The 16740-nt window shown below is 45.5% G+C and overlaps 1 protein-coding gene across 1 annotated transcript in view; it reads left to right on the top strand.

Annotated features, from left to right (window-relative positions):
• The window catches only part of LOC148442041 (zinc finger CCCH domain-containing protein 3-like), an 87420-nt gene that overhangs the window by 15699 nt on the left and 54981 nt on the right, over positions 1-16740 (top strand). The window contains exon 5 of the mRNA XM_088464327.1: positions 13547-13678. Coding sequence (XP_088320453.1) covers positions 13547-13678 — 132 coding nt within the window. The remainder of the gene's footprint in view (positions 1-13546; positions 13679-16740) is intronic.

Here is a 16740-nt window from a genome sequence, read left to right on the forward strand (position 1 = left end):
ACCAGCACTAGATGTAGGAGAGCGCTGGTGACGCTGCAGTGATGATACACAATGATTATACAGTATAACTCACCAGCACTAGATGTAGGAGAGCACTGGTGATGCTGCAGTGATGATACACAGTAATTATACAGTATAAGTCACCAGCACTAGGTGTAGGAGAGCGCTGGTGAGGCTGCAGTGATGATACACAATGATTATACAGTATAACTCACCAGCACTAGATGTAGGAGAGCGCTGGTGACGCTGCAGTGATGATACACAATGATTATACAGTATAACTCACCAGGTCTAGATGTAGGAGAGCACTGGTGACGCTGCAGTGATGATACATAGTTATTATACAGTATAAGTCACCAGCACTAGATGTAGGAGAGCACTGGTGACGCTGCAGTGATGATACACAATGATTATACAGTATAAGTCACCAGCACTAGATATAGGAGAGCACTGGTGACACTGCAGTGATGATACACAATGATTATACAGTATAACTCACCAGGTCTAGATGTAGGAGAGCACTGGTGACGCTGCAGTGATGATACATAGTTATTATACAGTATAAGTCACCAGCACTAGATGTAGGAGAGCACTGGTGACGCTGCAGTGATGATACACAATGATTATACAGTATAAGTCACCAGCACTAGGTGTAGGAGAGCACTGGTGACGCTGCAGTGATGATACACAATGATTATACAGTATAAGTCACCAGCACTAGATGTAGGAGAGCACTGGTGACGCTGCAGTGATGATACACAATGATTATACAGTATAAGTCACCAGCACTAGATGTAGGAGAGCGCTGGTGAGGCTGCAGTGATGATAACAATGATTATACAGTATAAGTCACCAGCACTAGATGTAGGAGAGCGCTGGTGACGCTGCAGTGATGATACACAATGATTATACAGTATAACTCACCAGCACTAGATGTAGGAGAGCGCTGGTGACGCTGCAGTGATGATACACTATGATTATACAGTATAAGTCACCAGCACCAGATGTAGGAGAGCACTGGTGACGCTGCAGTGATGATACACAATGATTATACAGTATAAGTCACCAGCACTAGATGTAGGAGAGCACTGGTGAGGCTGCAGTGATGATACACAATGATTATACAGTATAAGTCACCAGCACTAGATGTAGGAGAGCGCTGGTGAGGCTGCAGTGATGATACACAATGATTATACAGTATAAGTCACCAGCACTAGATGTAGGAGAGCGCTGGTGACGCTGCAGTGATGATACACAGTAATTATACAGTATAAGTCACCAGCACTAGATGTAGGAGAGCGCTGGTGACGCTGCAGTGATGATACACAATGATTATACAGTATAACTCACCAGCACTAGATGTAGGAGAGCGCTGGTGACGCTGCAGTGATGATAACAATGATTATACAGTATAAGTCACCAGCACTAGATGTAGGAGAGCGCTGGTGACGCTGTAGTGATGATACACAATGATTATATAGTATAAGTCACCAGCACTAGATGTAGGAGAGCACTGGTGAGGCTGCAGTGATGATACACAATGATTATACAGTATAAGTCACCAGCACTAGATGTAGGAGAGCGCTGGTGAGGCTGCAGTGATGATACACAATAATTATACAGTATAAGTCACCAGCACTAGGTGTAGGAGAGCACTGGTGACGCTGCAGTGATGATACACTATAATTATACAGTATAACCACCAGCACTAGATGTAGGAGAGCGCTGGTGACGCTGCAGTGATGATACACAATGATTATACAGTATAAGTCACCAGCACTAGATGTAAGAGAGCACTGGTGAGGCTGCAGTGATGATACACAGTAATTATACAGTATAAGTCACCAGCACTAGATGTAGGAGAGCGCTGGTGACGCTGCAGTGATGATACACAATGATTATACAGTATAAGTCACCAGCACTAGGTGTAGGAGAGCACTGGTGAGGCTGCAGTGATGATACACAATGATTATACAGTATAAGTCACCAGCACTAGATGCAGGAGAGCGCTGGTGACGCTGCAGTGATGATACACAATAATTATACAGTATAAGTCACCAGCACTAGATGTAGGAGAGCACTGGTGAGGCTGCAGTGATGATACACAGTAATTATACAGTATAAGTCACCAGCACTAGGTGTAGGAGAGCGCTGGTGACGCTGCAGTGATGATAACAATGATTATACAGTATAACTCACCAGCACTAGATGTAGGAGAGTACTGGTGACGCTGCAGTGATGATAACAATGATTATACAGTATAACTCACCAGCACTAGATGTAGGAGAGCGCTGGTGAGGCTGCAGTGATGATACACAGTAATTATACAGTATAAGTCACCAGCACTAGATGTAGGAGAGCGCTGGTGACGCTGCAGTGATGATACACAATGATTATACAGTATAAGTCACCAGCACTAGATGTAGGAGAGCACTGGTGACGCTGCAGTGATGATACACAGTAATTATACAGTATAAGTCACCAGCACTAGATGTAGGAGAGCGCTGGTGACGCTGCATATGCAGCAGGATTTGTCCATCAGAGCAGCCGTGCACAAGCCTGGAGCCGACAGCGTAGGTCACCGACAGACGGTATAGAAAGAGCGCTGCTTGTAGTGTATATGCAGCAAATATCAGCGGGCGGGGAGATCCGTGTATGTACCCTGCGCAGACTGGTTAACTTACCAGCAAAGGTGCTCGAAGTGTGCTGGTAACCCCTGGATCGGGAATCGGTGGCTGTGTTCAGGGCTTCTATCAGAAATTGTGAGAGGTGATACGTTTCAGTACCGTGTATGACAGTGTTTTGAAATGTGCGTTATATTAAAGAGAATATGAATAAAGGTGGTTGGGGAGGTGGCTGGACAGAGGGGAGTCGGCCAGAGAGGAGATAGAGGTGACCAGGAGATGCTGGAGATAACAGAAGAGGAAGCTGCAAGTGAGCATGATTATATACAGAAAATTTACAGGCGTGAGCAGCACCCCCTGCCCTGCTGTGCCCTGTGCCGTGGCACATGTCGCATCATCCTAGTTATGTCCCTGTATATAATAATACTATAAATCTTTTTATTAAGAGCTTCTATAACATCTCGGCTACAGTCGGCTCATAGATTTGCTTTTTGCAAAGTTCTTGGAATGTGGTCACTGCTGTTTTTATTTTTCCAAGAAACCCCCTGGCACCTCGAGCCCCTCCGCTGTCACAGTGTGTAATGTGTGTGTGTAATGTGGGTGTGCGCTAGCCCTGTGACGGGGGCTACCTGCTGTGTTTCCTGGCAGTCAGGGATGTGACACACTACACCAGCTCTCACTTTACACGTCTAATCGCAAACTCATTTATCACAACGATTTACAAGACAAGTGGGATCAGCAGCTCACTCATTATCCTCCCGCGTTATACACACATGCACAACCTCATACATTACCATGTGCTTGGGCCTGTCAGGGCTGTGTGCAGGGGGTATATATGGTGGGAGGTCATAGCAGAGAGGTCATAGAGCCTCATGTTGGAGGCAGGGAGTTCACTCTGTCAGTGGTTACATAAGACACTTGTAGGAACATGTTGGCTGCTCAAATAAATCTCCCAGCAGTAAAGCAGATAGTTTTCTGATTTCATGAGAGCTGGATGTAGAGTAAGACCTGTGTTATTGATGGCTTTATTGGCAGGCCTGTGGTGCTGGGTAGAATAGGAAAGGCTCTGTGTTATTCGGCTACATTTGGCATTGGGCCTGTGTTATTCGGCTACATGCTACATTTGGCATTGGGCCTGTGTTATTCAGCTACATTTGGCATTGGGCCTGTGTTATTAGGCTACATTTGGCATTGGGCCTGTGTTATTCGGCTACATTTGGCATTGGGCCTGTGTTATTCGGCTACATTTGGCATTGGGTCTGTGTTATTCGGCTACATTTGGCATTGGGTCTGTGTTATTAGGCTACATTTGCATTGGGCCTGTGTTATTCGGCTACATTTGGCATTGGGCCTGTGTTATTCGGCTACATTTGGCATTGGACCTGTGTTATTCGGCTACATTTGGCATTGGGCCTGTGTTCGGCTACATGCTACATTTGGCATTGGGCCTGTGTTATTCGGCTACATGCTACATTTGGCATTGGGCCTGTGTTATTCGGCTACATTTGGCATTGGGCCTGTGTTATTCGGCTACATGCTACATTTGGCATTGGGCCTGTGTTATTCGGCTACATTTGGCATTGGGTCTGTGTTACTCAGCTACATTTGGCATTGGGCCTGTGTTATTCGGCTACATACTACATTTGGCATTGGGCCTGTGTTATTCGGCTACATTTGGCATTGGGCCTGTGTTATTCGGCTACATTTGGCATTGGGCCTGTGTTATTCGGCTACATTTGGCATTGGGCCTGTGTTATTCGGCTACATTTGGCATTGGGCCTGTGTTACTCGGCTACATTTGGCATTGGGCCTGTATTACTCAGCTACATTTGGCATTGGTCCTGTGTTATTCGGCTACATTTGGCATTGGTCCTGTGTTATTCGGCTACATTTGGCATTGGGCCTGTATTACTCAGCTACATTTGGCATTGGTCCTGTGTTCGGCTACATTTGGCATTGGGCCTGTGTTATTCGGCTACATTTGGCATTGGGCCTGTGTTATTCGGCAACATTTGGCATTGGGCCTGTGTTATTCGGCAACATTTGGCATTGGGCCTGTGTATTAGATAGAATGTTGCGTCTGGCCTGTTATTTGCTCTGTGTATGTGTCATTGGGTTGGATTTACTGTCGGTCCAGTGTTAGTGTGTATAATGTTGTGTTGGGTCTGTGTTTTGCTCTGGTTTTGTGTTATTGGACAGGAAGTTGTAAGGGGCCTGTGTTTTGCTCACGTGCCGGACTATAGATAGACAGTATAAAGGTAGACAATTTGTTTTGGGGTGCAAACTTGCGGGAACCACCCAGCACCCTTGGGACAGTCCCCGAAAGGTAATCTGTGTCAAAAAAAATTTAAAGAAACCTTAAGAAGCCCCCCACAAAATGCCTTTGAAAAAGGGGACGAAAAAGTACAAAGTTGGGGAACAAACTTAAAAACTATTGAAATGGGTACCAGAGGGGTCCCCAAGTATGCCCCAGGTGTTTTAAAGATAGCTGGTGTTTGCGACAGGTGGATTTTTATAGATTTCTGAGACTTCACTTTAGCAAATTTAAAATCTGCTAACACCCATTTCATGTACCCCAAATTTGCTGGGACTACTTATTTTTTGCAATAAAAACTGCTAAATGCTATTCTTCACCCCTTCTGCAAAGACGCTAATTAGCAACTATTGAGATCATTTAAGTACCCCAAATACCTTCAACAGGCCTATTCGGGGGTATCTATAGTGATCCCCAAAGTCAGTGCATCTTTTGAGGGGTGTCAGGCTGATTTCGCCAAGTCTGAATTCACCAGGTCCCGTTTTTGTTGATTTCGAATTGAATACGGAGATAAGCGGGGACGAGCGCGATACTTTGCCGCATGCAAAACAAGCAATGGCGGCGGAAACTCTGGCATGCGAAAAGTACAGGACTTTTCGCACCTAATTGAATATGCCCCAATGTCTAGATAGACACCAGATTTTAAATAATCAGACAGTCAATAGGTCGACTGGGACAAAATGTCGACATGCTAATGTCGACATGTAAGACGGTCGACTGAGACAAAATTTTGATGGTCAAAATGTCAACACGAAAATGGTTGACACATTATTATTTTTTTGTTTTTTAGGGTTAGGTACTTATCGGAGGGATAGGGTCAGGCACTTACCCCGACGGTTAGGGTCAGGCACTTACCCCGACGGTTAGGGTTGGGCACCAGGAAGGAAGGCTAGGGTTAGGCACACACCGGAGGGTTAGGGTTAGGCACTAGAAGGGACGGTTACGGGTCAGGCACCTACACCGAAGGTTAGGGTTAGGCACCAGGAGGGAAGGTTAGGGTTAGGCAACAGGAAGGAAGGTTAGGGTTCGGCACTAGAAGGGACGGTTAGGGTCAGACACCTACCCCGAAGGTTAGGGTTAGGCACCAAGGGGAGGGTAAGGATGAAGATTAGAGCTAAATAAAAAATAATTAAAATTCATGTGTCAACTATTTTCATGTCGACCATTTATACTTGTCGACCTTTTGTCCCAGTCGATCTATTGACTGTCTAACGTCTGGTGTCTATCAATACATTGTCTACCTTTTTACTGTCTGTAATCCACAACCGCTTTGCTCTGGGCCTGCATCGCTGATCTGTATTCAGTTTTGGGGTTGGTTTGTTTGCTCTGGACCTGTGTTATTAGACAGGAAGTTGTGAGAGACCTGTGTTATTAGACAGGAAGTTGTGAGAGGCCTATGTTATTAGACAGGAAGTTGTGAGAGGCCTGTGTTATTAGACAGGAAGTTGTGAGAGGCCTATGTTATTAGACAGGAAGTTGAAGGGCCTGTGTGTTCTGGGCCTGCTTTGCTGGTTTGTATTTAGAGTCAAGCCTGTGTATTGCTCTGGGCCTATGTCACTGGTCTGTATTTAGCGTTGGGCCTGTGTATTGCTCTGAGCCTATGTCGCTGGTCTGTATTGAGCGTTGGGCCTGTGCATTGCTCTGGGCCTATGTCACTGGTCTGTATTTAGCGTTGGGCCTGTGTCGCTGGTCTGTATTTACTGTTGGGCCCTGTGTATTGCTCTGAGCCTATATCGCTGGTCTGTATTGAACGTCGGGCCTGTGTATTGCTCTGGGCCTATGTCACTGGTCTGTATTTAGCGTTAGGCCTGTGTCGCTGGTCTGTATTTAGTGTTGGGCCTGTGTATTGCTCTGAGCCTATGTCGCTAGTCTGTATGTAGCGTAGGACCTGTGTATTGTTCTGGGCCTATGTCACTGGTCTGTATGTAGCGTAGGACCTGTGTATTGTTCTGGGCCTATGTCGCTAGTCTGTAATTAGTGTCTGGCCTGTGTATTGCTCTGAGCCTGCGTCGCTGGTCTGTGTTTAGCGTAGGGCCTGTGTATTGCTCTGAGCCTGCGCCGTTGGCCTGTGTTTTGCTCTGGGCCTGTGTCGCTGGTTTGTATTTAGCGTAGGACCTGTGTATTGCTCTGAGCCGGCGTCGCTGGTCTGTGTTTATCGTAGGGCCTGTGTTTTGCTCTGGGCCTGTGTCGCTGGTTTGTATTTAGCGTTGGGCCTGTGCATTGCTCTGAGCCTGCGTCGCTGGTCTGTGTTTTGCGCTCCTCTCACCTCACAGGGATAAAGTATTGTTGTACGGTTGCGCTCAACCCCCCCCCCCCCCCCACCAGGGAATAATTTGATATAATGGAGACATCCCTTACAGCTGTGAAATAGATAAAGCTCATTTGTGCACTAGCTCACATCAGATGGTGCTATTAATTTTAATGTGGGAGCGCTGTGTCTGAGGCCGGGCTGAACTTGCTGGATACAGGGATTTACTGAGCGCTGTAAATGTGTATGAATGTCTTCTGTTCTCAGAGGTTAGAGAGAGAGTCCGTTCCCTCGGCTGCCTCCACCTCTCTTGCTGCTGTTACAACAGCTTTTCCTCTTGAGGGACTTCTAACGATTCAGCATTTTTTCTCCCTAATAAAAATAAGCAAAACAGAGAAGTCTGCGGTGAGCAATTTGGAAAGACTCGTCGACTTTCGGGTTCATTAGCCGGCCGCCCGCACAGCCTATGTACTCTCAGAGCTCCGTAATGTGTGACATAACTCAGCGCAATCTCCCTCTTCTCATGTAATTGGTAGGTATCTCTTTTACTCCATATGTTAAGAGCTGATTTATTTGCCGGCACCGGAACATTTTAGTGGTCTCCTGGCTGACTCCTACCAGTGCTCCTGCAGGCAGCCATTTTTAATTCCCGCTCTTTTCCTGTGGTGGAGAATCACTCGCTGTTAGCGATAGTGAGCTTCCAGATGCTCAGTTGTTGTTTAGAAATACTGTATTACGCTTGGTACCAGCCTGTTTATGAACGTCTAGAAGACTTTTGCACTTGTTAAAATACACCCAGCAAAAGCAGCCATTTTATGGGCTAGATCAAAGTACCAGGAAGTACAGCCCAAATTGAACACTATACTACGTGTTATGAGCCATGAGGCACAGAGTGAATTCTCACTGTTATAAACATCGGTTTTGCCCACAATAGGCCTGGTTCTGAGTTGGATGCCATGCCAGTGGTCAAATTGGCAGTTACGTTTGCGAATGCGCATGTGTCATAATCTTGAAAATGTCGCACAGCACATGCGTTCCACAGTTCGTGCGCACAGGGTTGCAGGTCCGATTGGTGCGGTAACGTTCCCCGAACACTTTATATCGTCATCAGATGGCGTAGCGTGGACGGAGACTCGGTATATAGTTGTATTGTTTTGGACCGGTGCTAGCTCGCCTCTTTCAAGTGTGTACCCAGCTACGCATGTCATAGGTCGGGCACGGAATACCTCGGCACAAGAGTGTTTCTCCCGTATAGGGTGAAAGTCCCAGTACTGTAGTGTCAGGTTTATAGCCTCTGAGAAAAATGTCTCTGATTGAAGACCCTATAACCTGCTTTTTATGGGATCGCCAGACATCCCTGATCACATTGTAACTGCGGTAAGAGGCACTTTGGGAGGTAATCGTGTCCCCATTAATCCCTGCCTATCCAGGAGCAGCCTTTACAGCTGCAGTATTAGCTGGATGTTGTGTATGAGGCCAGCACTGCTTCAGGTGATCTGCACCGAGGAAGATTCCACCCCCCCCCCCCCCCCCCCCCGAAAAAGTCACCGGATTAATATTGGTTCTGACCAGATGAGCAGGTACATTATGGGCACATTGGAGTGGATAGTCCCCGAGAGCTAATTTAATACAATACTGCCCAGATATCGCCCCTTTCATGCGCCCAAAACTGTCACTATACAGTCAGCATCACCTTGTCATTTATATGGTACTCTGCGGTAATTCAGCTCCCGTGACACATTGTCAGCTTGGAGACGCCTATCGGCTAATATATACTATACATGTAAACCAAACTTACTCCAAACCCAAAGTTACTTACGTGGATTTTCCCGAGTGCGACCTGCGGACTTTTTATGCATGAGAACTTACATTCCCCTTTTGGAATTCAGAGACAGCTCTCACCTCTGGCCAACAAGAAAATTGTTGCATAACCTTTGACATAGGAGTGGGCTTAATCCAAGTCCATTCATTTATCTGTTCTATAAAGTTTAGATTTAAGACGACATGGCTTCCCACCCCTTTACCTTATGGAGAGTAGGTGGTGTAGGTCTCCATCAGCTTATTAATAGGTGAATGGGAATAGCTCTTATATTCTGTGAGGCAGTGGTGGAAATGTGACACTGTTTGAGCCTTTCTTCTGGCACTGCATTATATAAGTACAGTAAGAACGTTTTCGGATACTGCCATGTCTAAAAACGCCATCTTCCACTACCGTATAATTTCTAGAGACCAATACAGAAGGTGTAATGGTTAGCATTACTGCCTCACAGCACTGAGGTCGTGGGTTAGATTCCCACTACGGCCCTAATTGTGTGGAGTGTGTATATTCTCCCTGTGCTTGCGTTGGTCTTCTCCGGATGCTCCGGTTTCCCCCCACACTCCAAAAATATATTCTGGTAGGTTACTTGACTCCCAACTTCCCTTCCATTCACTTACGGCTCCTGATTACTTCTCCTACGGTACAGAGATTTTGGCTGCAAGTGAAGCGGAATGTAGGAACCCACATGGCTCATTTTCTCTTATTCACCCCAGAATGACGACAATAGGGGCTTTTTCTCCCCGATAATTATTACAAGAGGCTGTGAAAAGCTTCTTTTGACTATCATCTCACCTACAAAATACAACTTTTCTCCAAAATTGTATTCACATAGGCCCATCTGTATTCCAGTTATAGAAAAATATTTTTTTTTTATGTTTTATGACTGTATTGAGTGGAATTTCTGTATTGTATTGTTAGTAATGTCTTATATTTACACAATTCTGATCATCAATAATGTTATTCCAACATCTAATGTGACAAAATAGCTATACTTGATTGTTAAATCAATTCTAATTAATATCTGATTTACTAAATGCAAAGGTCTGTGTAACACGATATGTTATGTTCTCTGTTTGATGTATTTTGCTTCAATACAAAATAGTTTAAAAGGAAAAAAAACGAAGAAAATGTTGAATGACATGCCACACTGCCCTCACTTGGCATACAGTTGGTTTTCACTTTGTAGATGAGAGCGCCAACCTTGGAAGCTGGAGTCTACACTCAGCCAACTGGTTCCGAGACGGAGTCTCCATGCCTTAGTTTTGCCAAGATTTTGCCTTAAAACAAATTGGTGCTTTAAATATAGAGGTTATATTACCAAAATCGCACCACGCCCGCACTTCTGTGTCTTTTGCTTGGTCTATCTATACAGTACCTGTAAGTATCGTCACTATTTAGAAGCTACCTGAAGGCTCTATGCGGTGTTGATGTGCAAACTGTGTTCCTGTGGGAACTTAATCACCCGGGTTGTTCTGTGCTTGGCGATCTGCTCCAACGTTCCTATTACAAGAATGTCTTCCAGTAAGGCCCTTACATGCTTCCTTGTTCCTTGTTTCCCTGGCCTTTCGAACCACCAGTACTGTACCTTTGTGAATGGTCCTGGGGAAGTGGCGAATGAGAGACACATGAACTGGAAGTGGAGGCCAAGCACGAAAAAGATGAGACGGATGATATTGAGTTTCCATGGGGATGTCAGGATTAGCGTCTTGTAGATCTGTTGAGGTCAGGACATGACCACAAGGGGAACAGACTGTCCTGCATCCTTGCGTGAGTGAGAACTGAAAACTGTTCTGAAGTTCCCCGATGATTTCTCTACTAGGAAAAACTTGGAAGCCGATGAGTCTCTGCATCTAAGGAACAGGAGAAATCACTTCTAAAAGCCTATAAACTGTTCCGTAATGCTTCCAGTTCCGCGCGAGCAGGTATGACTCGGGGACCCCACAAAGATACTACTTCTGGGTATAGTGTGGAATTTGATCTTGTACCCTTCGGTGATAATGTTGAGAACCCATTGAACTTGCATGGTGAGAATCCGCAGGTGTCCATGGATGATGGGTCAGTGAGAGAGACCTTGCAGTGCTCACATTCCTTCCTCCTGGAGGAACACAAACCAACTTTACACTTTCTTGTCCATGGATCCCAAGGCGCCTCCATCTTCCAACAGAGTAGCTGTCCTTGTAGACAGACTGGCTACAGCTGCATCAGTTTTAGGCACCGGACACCACTTAGAGGCTTCTTTAACTTCGGAGGAATTCACACGGTCAAGTATCTGAAAATTAAACTTGCGTCTGTCCATCTGTTCCCATTCTTCATTAATAAGATCTTTAATAACATCTTGCCACTAGGTACACTGTGCCTTTTTTCTTTGATGATCCTCAAAGAGGGAATCCAGGAGAGAAGCCAGGGGCTTGGGGTATCCTCTGTCCCCATGGTTTTGTTAATATGTTTAACATTCACAACATTGGGGATAAACAACCTTGGCTCTTCCCGATGTGTCCTGGCTCATTGCTAATTGGCCAATCAAGCTCAATCAGAGAACTGGCACGATTGGGACCAGGCTGTATCTTCCCTGTCCATGTTTATATCTGATCTTTGTTTCTTCTTGTCCTTAATATCGTGCAAATCCTCCTAAGTGACGAACTTACGTTCTTATTGATATCGCCACCTAGGAAACTAGCCGTGTAATTTGATTAGGAGGTTGAGCTGTACTTTCCTTTCTTGTTATATGGGCAACATTCAATGGGTTTAAATGTATTAACAGTGCAGTAATGAAAGTCCATTATGTCTGTATTTTTGTTGCTGCTCCATATGGTTCTGTAACCGTTTGTGCCGCTTATAATGTAAGACTCAAAGAGCTTGATGCATTCTGATAAAGAAACAGGGTGGTGGTAAGGCAGGGAGATTGTATGACGAACTTTGGTGCGGCTAGAACATAGTCCAGTCTGAAATTCACCTCTGGAGCTAAGTTACTGTTGAATAGGCTCTTAAGATGGACTAACATGATCACAGAGACGCACCTCGTATGGGGACTGATCCTTTATTAATGAACCGCATTAAAAATGCTGGCTCGTCGTATGTGTGCAGCAACGTGTGCCTGGTGTCGAATGTATGGCCCTAGTCCTCCAACACAGGCTTGGTCCATTTCAGCTGTTCCCTCTGCCCTCTTGTCTGTCCCTCACGCCTCTTCCACCTTCCCTCTCCCTCGTTCTTGCCCTGCTGCTGTGTTGCAAAGAAGGCGCCTCCCCGTTACCCTATCACTCCATCCACATAAAAAGGTAACCCAATGCTTTTTGCGTGGATGGAGCGAGGCTGATTAGAATGCGGCTGGTGGTATGCCATTTTGGAACCAACCTGGTAATGCTGCGAGTCACTGATTGTAACTAAATATACTGTGCATGTTGTTGCAAGTCACTTATTGTAATGTATACATATATTGTGTGTGTATATGTATATATATATATATATATATATATAAATCACAGGGGCTCTAAACTCACCATAATAACTAACAATAATAATAATAATAAACATAATAAACAGTGGGGTTTGTTTAAAAGCAAAGTTGCTGTGAGCTTTAGACCTTGATAGCATACCCCGAGTTTAACACTAATGTGATGGCTATGTCCATGTTATAATTCTGAGCAGTAGAGTAGGGACTTGCAGTAAAGTGGGGTCCCGTGACGATGGGCTGCAAGCTTAAATGCATCGATCAATTCATGAACTAAAACCCCACTGTTTATTATGTTTATTATTATTGTTAGTTATTATGGTGAGTGCAGAGCCCCTGTGATTTCTATTTAAACAATGTGGTCACATACCATGTTGCACCCCAAATCTAGAAATGGTGGGTGCCGCGGATTAGTGCTTTTTATATATAATATTTTTAGCCGTCAAAAAATTATTTTCTAACACTATATTCCCATTTCAGAGCTCTGTATTTCCCTGCAGAGCCATCATTTAGGTTTATTGTTCAGTCCATGTTGTGACCTTATAAAATGTCTACATTGGTAACATCTTGTGTTCACCGAAAAAGGACAAAAATATTTTTTTGGTGGCATTTTCTTTCACTTTCCTCCCAGTCTAATTCATGTATCGTAACTCTCAGTTCATTGTGAAAGTTCTAGTGTACCGGAATGTCTCTCATGGCGTTCTATACCGCCATTCTCTGTGACCATGTATTGTTTTCAATGAAAAGAAAGCGGTTTCCTGTCCGGCATAGCGAGAAGCAATCGCCAAATTCATGTAAGCTCTTCTCTTCTTTTGTCAGTAGTCGGAAACTTTCCTCCTGTGATTTTGGCCTAACGTTTCCAATTTTGCTAACGTTTTATATGTGGGCGGAGGATGAGAAACACGTTAGGCGTTGTACATGCTTTGTTCCCTTTGCATTAAGTCTGTATGTATGTTTGCCCCTTAATGACGGCAGGGATAAAGCTGCAAGCAGACATTGGTGAACAGACCCCATCTGCCATTTGTCAGTGATAATGATTGGGGGCCGGGGCTGTGTCGCTGGTTTCTCACTGAAGGTTCTCCTGTCTCCCTAGATGCCAGTATGCTCCTACTTTTTGAAGGGAATCTGCCACAATAACAACTGTCCGTACAGCCATGTGTACGTCTCCAGGAAGGCGGAGGTCTGTCAGGATTTCCTCAAGGGTTATTGCCCCATGGGAGCAAAGGTGAGTGGTGTGATTGGCCTGGGATATACCGGTCTGTGCAGGTATGGTATCTCTTGTAAGTACCAGAAAGACAAACTAGTCAGTAATTGTTTCTGTGCTATGACTGTCATACACACAAACATGATTACTGAGCACCGCTGCAGTCTGACACTGTGAGGAGCACTGCTATACTAAGTAATGCAGTAGAGATTGCCATAAACGCACACGTGATTACAGAACTTGTCCTCCAAAAGGCACTGGGAGGAGCCCTGCTATGGTAGACAAAGAAAGCAGTATCACAGCTCCTTCTCCCATAGTTGCCTACCTTTCAGTTGCTCTTCCCGGGAGAAGCCCGGGTAAGAGAAGCAGCAGGGGGGGGTGACGGGGGCGGGGCCTGTCAAATCGCGTCATTAAGCCCCGCCCCCTCGCAGTAAAATTGCCGTGATTGGTTAAAATTTACATAGGGGCGGGGCCAAACAACGTGATTCATGTAGAATCACGTCTTAAGCCCCGCCCCCTACACGGAGACCCGCGATCGCCGCCAGAATTCTCATTCTGCCCACTTCACTAGGAAGTGGGCAGAGTGCGGGAGAAATGCCTACCCTTCCGGGGGTGCGGGGGGTTACCCGAAAAATCGGGAGCCTCCTGCGAAAACCGGGAGGGTAGGCATGTATGCCTTCTCCCTGCACTGGGAGGGGCCCTGCTATGGTAGGTAAAGAAAGCAGTATCACAGCTCCTTCTGCCTGCACTGAGAGGAGCACTGCTATGGTAGGTAAAGAAAGCAGTATCACAGCTCCTTCTCCCTGTGCTGTGAGGAGCACTGCTATGGTAGGTAAAGAAAGCAGTATCACAGCTCCTTCTCCCTGCACTGTGAGGAGCACTGCTATGGTAGGTAAAGAAAGCAGTATCACAGCTCCTTCTCCCTGCACTGTGAGGAGCCCTGCTATGGTAGGTAAAGAAAGCAGTATCACAGCTCCTTCTCCCTGTACTGTGAGGAGCCCTGCTATGTAGGTAAAGAAAGCAGTATCACAGCTCCTTCTCCCTGTACTGTGAGGAGCCCTGCTATGTAGGTAAAGAAAGCAGTATCACAGCTCCTTCTCCCTGTACTGTGAGGAGCACTGCTATGTAGGTAAAGAAAGCAGTATCACAGCTCCTTCTCCCTGTACTGTGAGGAGCCCTGCTATGTAGGTAAAGAAAGCAGTATCACAGCTCCTTCTCCCTGTACTGTGAGGAGCACTGCTATGTAGGTAAAGAAAGCAGTATCACAGCTCCTTCTCCCTGTACTGTGAGGAGCCCTGCTATGGTAGGTAAAGAAAGCAGTATCACAGCTCCTTCTCCCTGCACTGTGAGGAGCACTGCTATGGTAGGTAAAGAAAGCAGTATCACAGCTCCTTCTCCCTGTGCTGTGAGGAGCACTGCTATGGTAGGTAAAGAAAGCAGTATCACAGCTCCTTCTCCCTGCACTGTGAGGAGCACTGCTATGTAGGTAAAGAAAGCAGTATCACAGCTCCTTCTCCCTGCACTGTGAGGAGCCCTGCTATGGTAGGTAAAGAAAGCAGTATCACAGCTCCTTCTCCCTGCACTGTGAGGAGCCCTGCTATGGTAGGTAAAGAAAGCAGTATCACAGCTCCTTCTCCCTGCACTGTGAGGAGCACTGCTATGGTAGGTAAAGAAAGCAGTATCACAGCTCCTTCTCCCTGCACTGTGAGGAGCCCTGCTATGTAGGTAAAGAAAGCAGTATCACAGCTCCTCCCTGTACTGTGAGGAGCCCTGCTATGGTAGGTAAAGAAAGCAGTATCACAGCTCCTTCTCCCTGTACTGTGAGGAGCACTGCTGCACAATGTAATGAGGAGGAGATTGTCATACATACAGACATAATCATTATGGTCCTCCTAGAACGGCTTTGTGGAGCTCTGCTATGCAGTTTGCTGAGGAGGGATGGTCATACCACAGAATAGGGGCTTAGTGGAATATTATATAAGCAGCCAGGAACACTGCTGAGACTCTGCTATGGATAATGTCACAGACCAACCTGCAAAGTAACAGTTACCCACATTCACAGTGCAGCCCGTAGGCTAATGCCTGGCTGCCTACTAATCAGTGAGCTCTGGGTGAGTATTATACAAAGTAATGAGTCATGTACTATGGTTATGTGGCTAAAGATGTTACACTAGTGCTTTTACCTTGGTGTAATCACTGGTAATGGTGACTGTCTTACATGATAGGAATTCTTAATATATCCTAGGTATATAGAGGAGGGACGATGATAATTACAATAGATTTATTAGGACTGGAAAAAAAGATGGACATGTTTAATGCGCATTTTACATCGAATTAATGGGAGTTATCTGCTAAGAAAGTGGAATTGTTCAGCTATATACAGCAATTAGACATTTGCTTACATTTCCTAACGAGCCAAGCTGATCGGTTGCTATGGATACTGCTCATTGACGTTTGTTAGTAAATAATCCCCATATAAACTGCAATATATCGCCCCGTCCTCACTACGCTGATATGTTGTGTGCACCCTGTACAAATGAGGAACCCTTTCCCTTTGTACCAACGTCTGTCGGGCACCAATACGAACCAGGGGTGCGTTTTGGAGGTGGGTTCCTGATACTTTCACTTTGTTTCGTAACCGCTCACAGGGTCAGTGACAGAAAAGGAACCAAGATAATTAGATGTGCTCCCAGCACTTATATACCCAGAGATCCATTCTTACAGCTCACGGGGTTTATTGCCGCCTTATTATGGGAAAACGCAGGTGAATTCCGTGGTCCTGCGCAGACACCATCGCCTAATACTCTGTGAGGGAGACGCATATATGCGAATGACCCCCTTTCCCGCTCTGCCCTGGGCCGGATAATCAGGCTCTTACTGTAGCGTTCAATAGTTTATAAGGATTAAGAGACATTTATTTAAAAAATCAAAGCAGGGATTATGTGCACTTTCTGCTCCCAGAACTGCTTTGGTGGCAGATTGTAAATTAAAATAGTTGTTGTTTTACTGTGTCTGGACTTCTCCTTGTCCTGTTTATCGCTTATTGGTTTACGGCGATCCTCTGAAGACTCCGGGTGTTTAAT

The sequence above is a fragment of the Taudactylus pleione genome, unplaced genomic scaffold (genome assembly GCF_031769625.1).
Source record: "Taudactylus pleione unplaced genomic scaffold, aTauple2 ptg001647l, whole genome shotgun sequence".
In the NCBI taxonomy this organism is placed as follows: Eukaryota; Metazoa; Chordata; class Amphibia; order Anura; family Myobatrachidae; genus Taudactylus; species Taudactylus pleione.